At 36.8% G+C, this 6,097-nt stretch overlaps 1 protein-coding gene across 1 annotated transcript in view; it reads right to left on the bottom strand.

Annotated features, from left to right (window-relative positions):
* The window catches only part of LOC107549471 (cytoplasmic phosphatidylinositol transfer protein 1-like), a 12,020-nt gene extending 6,241 nt beyond the window's left edge, over nt 1-5,779 (bottom strand). Inside the window, exons 1-5 of the mRNA XM_016230563.1 lie at nt 5,284-5,779; nt 3,058-3,206; nt 823-911; nt 645-652; nt 460-531 (exon numbers count right to left, since the gene is read on the bottom strand). Of these exons, the coding sequence (XP_016086049.1) occupies nt 460-531; nt 645-652; nt 823-911; nt 3,058-3,206; nt 5,284-5,331 (366 nt within the window). The 5' untranslated portion in view covers nt 5,332-5,779. The remainder of the gene's footprint in view (nt 1-459; nt 532-644; nt 653-822; nt 912-3,057; nt 3,207-5,283) is intronic.
* Nucleotides 5,780-6,097: the final 318 nt, after the last annotated feature.

Raw genomic sequence — 6,097 nt, forward strand, 5'->3', positions numbered from 1 at the left:
AGCGGCGGGGGGCGCTCATGGTGAGGGGGGGGGGGGGGGGGTTACTAAGTCGTGAACCCAAACTTCACCAAAAATAAAAATGTGGTATTCATTAACTGAAGGCATGTCACAGTAAGTTCTGGTTTAAACTGCTCTGTTGCTTTAAATACAAGAGACCTAGATTTTCTACACATGTCTGAACAAAATCTTTTTGACCCACACCAGTAGTTTGAGGCCCTGCTTTAAAGGCATTGGTGTCGTATGTCACAGGAGGAAGGTGGAGTGTTTGGATCTTGCCTGACTGTTACTACTGAGTGCTTCAAAGACAGACACAAGCACAATGGCCTTTACAAGGATGCGGAAGCTACGTGTGCCGCTGATGAATCGTCCTCCTTTAAGAGGATTATCTCCTGTGAGAACACACACTGTGTGTGAGAGAGTGTGTGAGTGTGTGTGTGTGTGTTGCCATCTCTCACTCACATTTTCATTGCAACCGTTGTCATTCTCAAAGTGCGTCTCAATCTTGACATGGAACCTCGGTAGGAAGGAACACTTTTGGAAAGAGCAAAGAAGAGAGAGAGAAAGACGAGAAGGAGAGAGTGAGGTGATTATGTTGAGCCCAGAGCAAACTGCATGAGTTTGAGCTGACATATGAGAATACTTACCGTGTACTCTATAGTAAAACACCAATGGATGGAGAAAAAGAGAGATATGCAGAAGAGAAATAGGGTGTTAGGTCACAGCTGGTTGCATTGAATAGACAACGTAGATGTGCGTGCCATGTGACGATACATTAATATTCAAACACTTTTGTATTTATTGTAACAAAATGTTTAAACTGACCTGTTACAGTGTAAGGGTAGAAGTTCCAGGCGGTTTCTGTGATATAAAAAACCATGGGGACAAACTTTCTTATCCAGGTTGGCAGTTTGCTGAACAGAGACATAAAAGGAAACATGAGAAGATGTTAGCCATACCGACATATTAAACAAAAGACAAAAACAGCCCTAGGCTTAATCCAGCATGTGTGTATGTTAGTTAGGTACTGATTTGGCTTGCATAATGCAGAAATGCACCATGAAGTTCAACAGTTGAACTTGTGATCAAAAGTGAAACTGTTAAAATTGATCATCTAGCACAATCTTTCTGGTGAAGCTGGTTGACAAAATGTCTTCGTTGTACAAAAGCCTCGTGGAGTGTTTTATATTTCTCTTCACAGACACTTGTGTTATACTTTAAGATGTCTATGTTATAAATAATGTTCATAATGTTTGTTACCTTTAATGTTTTTCTGTATAATTGGTATCATGAACTAACAATGAACAATACTTTCACAGAATTTATTCATCTAGATTAATGTTAATTTCTACATTATCTTGATTAACGTTCATTTCCGATGTCATTTTTCAAAATTTTTAATTGTATGAATTAACATTAGTGTAATATTAACCATAATAATATTATATAATAATTATTATATTTATAATAATTATATAATAAAAAAGATGTATTACTATATGACAGGATCAACTTTTAGGTTTTAAATGATAAAATATATAGAATATCATTCCAAAATTCGGGGTCGGTAAAATTTCTTTGTAAAGAAAATAAGGAAAGTAATAATTTTTTTTTAGCAAGGACGCATTAAATCAATCAAAAGGCATTTATTTTGTTACAAAAGATTTTATTTAAAATAAATGCTGTTCTTTTAATTTATCACAGAATCTTGAAAAAAATATAAATATAATTAAGTAGTAGCACAACTGATAAATAGCACAAATGTTTCTTGAGCAGAAAATCGGCATATTAGAATAAAAAGCCTTGCTGAGTGTAAAATACTTTTTTTTTTTAAATGAACAAGAGTATGGTTTAATGATCAACTAACTGAAAAAAGTTAGTTCGGATAGAATGTCTTGCACAATATGTTTGCAGTAGCTGTTAGTTTTGATATTTTCTATTTTCTTCAATGCCAAGTCATTTAAAGTTAAGAGTCCAGATACTTTTTAGGCCACTTAAGAGGTGCATGCGTGCTTGTGTTTTGGGTCAAGAGGTCAAACGATCATCACAATAGCTACAAGTCTCACTGCCAGAAGTGTCTGGTGCCATCTGTCCCTTACAAAAACACAGTCAGAGTCCAAGAAAGCCCATACCGAGCGAGAGAGATAATGAACTCAGCACTGTAAGATAAGGCGGCACAGACAGCGCTTGAGATTTACAGCCTGAGGACTTGAGTGATGGATGGATGGATGAACAGAGGATGAGAAGAGAGGGGTGGAGAAGAGAAGATGTAGATCATTCACGGTCAGCCAGTTGTGTCGAGCGCGTTCTCACACTCCCTCTTTCCCATTCCTGAAGGGACAGACATTTCCACAGCGTGTTCCCGCAGAACAGTACATTCCCACCCAAAAACTGCCATTACGTTACGATCCTTTGCCGCTCGTATCTTGACGATACAAGTTAAATTATTCATAATTACAATGCAGCGGTTCAGCGTGCTGTACTTGTAAACAGCATATAATGATCTCGTCTGCGGTAATATCAGCATCTGAATTAGACTCACATGCTCCACGATAAGATTTATTTGACCATTAGGAACTTAATGCTCTGCCCTTTTGGTCTTTGCTAACACATTAATGGCTTGAAAAATTTGTTTTACTGCTAGAGGTGCAGTAATTCATATTCACAACAGCATCTAATGACTGAGTGTGTGTGTGTGTGTTTTGTCCTTGTAGGGCGAGAGTGTAAGGAACACAAGAAAACAGGCAATTACAATAAGTGTGTGTGCATGCTCACGGCGTGGGAAGATATCTGACTGAATGTGTACGTGATCTTCTGTCGGACGCTTATGCTGATGTGTGATTCTGCCTGAAGCACGACAGGAAGAGAGAAGGTGTTTTTGGAGGGAAAGTGAGCGATGGACGAAGCTGTGCTGCATGCATAAAGGTGTTAGCTGCAGTCATCAATAATAGCTGATCGCTGGCACGTTGGCAGGTGGGTGATGTAAACCGTGAAAGAAACAGGATCGCTTATGCATGCACGTGTGTGTGTGTGTGTTTGTGTGTGTGTGCGCGGCCTCACCTGTTGAGGTAGATGCGTTTCTCTGTGATCTGTCCGGCTCCGTGTTTGGGGTCTGTGCAGGGTTCATTACGGACGACCTCCACCCCTTCGCCTCCTCCGCTCTGCTCATTGCTGTGCTTGCTGATCATGTATAACTGGCCGATCTTGTACTGAGGAAGAGAGAAAGAAATCGTTGACCTCTTGCTTGTGACCTCACATGTTTCATTTCTCTCTTTTTTTGGACTTGTTTTGTAGCTGGGTTGAGGAGAGTTCTAGATTTAAGAAATTGCTCATTTTTAGCTCATAAGGTTGAGTGTGAATTGAATTGGGCAATTGGCCACGTGAATGTTGAATTGGAATTTAAAGAGAAATTAGTCCAATGTAAGTTTTGAGACAAAACATAAATATTTTCATCGTTTTTAACTAATTGTGACAATTTATTCACCAATCTGTATGTTATAAAATATATCTAATAACCCATGTATAAGACATATTTTTTCTGAGTTCAATGCTGTCAAATTCACAGTAATCAAAATAGACTTTATATTTGTTTGTTTGTGTGTGTGTGTGTGTGTGTATATATATATATATATATATATATTAGTGCTGTCAAATGATTAATCGCGATTAATCACATAAAAATATATAATATGTGTGTGTGTACTGTGTATATTTATTATGTATATATAAATACACACACATACAGTATACATTTTGAAAATATTTACATGTATTTATATTCATATAATTTATATTATATATAAATATATATATATTTTAAATCTTAAATATACGTGTGTGTGTGTGTGTGTGTGTGTGTGTATATAAATATACACAGTACACACATGTAAACTAAATCTTTATTTTTTGAAACTTCATATTTATTTATGAATTATATTATTATTTATTATTATAATTTAATGCATTATTAAGCAAATTGGAGCTTTATAGGAAATTGTGTTCTTCCATAATGATACATGAAAATGTAATATATTAAATATAACATCTTTAAAATAAATGCTTAAATTAAATTGTATTACATTTCTGTAGGTGCTGTTTTGCTATCATACTTTGATTATTAATGTAATATAAAAATTTTGGAAATATGTTGTGATATGTGCTAACATGATAACGCAAAAATGTTTATGGGCAATTGTTTTCAAAAATAAAAAGTAATATCAGTAATATAAAAATGTCATGAGTTTAAAGCTTTTGAGAATGTCTTCTTCCATGATCCATGAAATTAAAATGTATTTAATTATATTTAATATAATATATATTTTAATAAATACATATGTTTGGAATATGTTAATATTATATGTAAGGTAATATATTAATATTTATATTTTACATGGTATGTATTTTAAAATAAATTTGATTTACCTATTTAAATTAAATATTTACATATTTAAAAGAATTATTAACAAAATCATGAACGTCATGAGTTCACTAAACATCATTGTTTATCAGAGTGTTTGATCTCTCATCTGCCATATGTTTTGTTTTTGTTTTGTTCTCTAAAGACTAAAGTGTTCTGGATACATACATTTTTCCGCACACATATTCTCCTGAAAAGCTGCGTTGGCAGCACTGACAGGGTTCCTGCTGTTTTTCTGAGGACTAATTCTTTTGAAATCTGTGAATGTGAAAACTCACTCCAACAATCATTGTCACCGATGATGACGACAGAGACCCTGTGAAGGCTTGGAGAAAAATGCTGCCCGTACGCACAACAGAGCTTCTCCAGAAAAAGGGGGCGGTGCTCCTGTCTGGAAACTATGCGGTCTAGTGCTGATGTAGACCATAGACGAATTCTGAGGCAGACTTTTAGGTCAGGTGTGCTTGTGTGGACTTGTCTGATCTGAACGAGCACAAGTTGGCTACTCGAACGTGAAACAGAGACAGACTAAACAATCCCTGACCCTCCTGTAGAAATCCCTAGCGTTTGTGGCAAAAAGCCTTTGTGTTTTGTTCCTAGCCTTGAGGTGAATAACTCACTCCTGCCTTCAGAATAAAAGGATGTAACTGGTCAGACCCGTTTAGGTAAAGAAAACGGCTGAAATGGAGAGATTATGTAATACAACCCACAGACATGTACACAGAACGACAAGGTTTCATCTACGTAAACAGAGTGGAATAGAAATCCTATTAACCTTTACTTTTATACACGCTAATCATGAGGACAGCTGCTGTACACCCGAACATATGGACGCAAACCCAAACACATGTAAAAAGTTACAAACTTACCTCATCAACAGTGAGCGGCATGCATATCCGGTATTCTTTCATCAACATGGTTTGGCTTAAATGGGCTTTGTTTTATCCTTTTGTCTTTCTTTCCCTTTCTGTTTCTCTTAAGCGTCTGTTTCCTATTTTCAAACTGTGTCAGCATGAAACTGACAAGCGGTTTCCGTAAAGCAATGTTGCACCCGTTTTCCTCTCTCACTTCACTGATGTCAGAGTTGGTCCTGTAAACTCTGCCAATGTGTAGCCGCCTTGTTTATTTTATTGTTCTAATAGTCTCTCTGTCTTTTCCTTCTTTCCTGGCTCTCTGTATCATGAATGTACTCGCTTCCTTGGCATTCAGTTCTTCCGTTCTGTTTTTAGTTTATGGCTTAGTGTGATATTACAGAGGTAAGAGCAAAACTGAAGCTTCCTTTCTCTACTTCTCTCTTTCTGTGAGTGTGAAAGAAGAAAACAGACTGCAGTTTTCATGTGTAACCTTGCCATGTTCTTTGCCCCTCCCTCTTCCCTCCCCTCATCTCCGTTCTGTGTGCATTCTTTTCTTGTGTGCTTATCTTTATTCTTTCTCTCCTCTCTCACTCAGTCCACCCCTTCCCTCCTCCACCTGACTTTACTTTCCTCTGCTGATTTCCCGCACAATGCCAGCTCACCATCTTCTTCATCTCTTGTACTCACAGTCCTAGTTTCACTTTCTCTCTCTGCTTTTTGTCCTGCTCTCTTTATATACAGTATCAGTATAACTTCACTTTGGCCCAGATTAAACAAACTCTGTTTACAATACAAAATGCACTGACCTGTAGTCTGTAGAGTCCTTTCT

Source organism: Sinocyclocheilus grahami, unplaced genomic scaffold (assembly GCF_001515645.1).
Source record: "Sinocyclocheilus grahami isolate Dianchi unplaced genomic scaffold, SAMN03320097.WGS_v1.1 scaffold373.1, whole genome shotgun sequence".
Taxonomy (NCBI): Eukaryota; Metazoa; Chordata; class Actinopteri; order Cypriniformes; family Cyprinidae; genus Sinocyclocheilus; species Sinocyclocheilus grahami.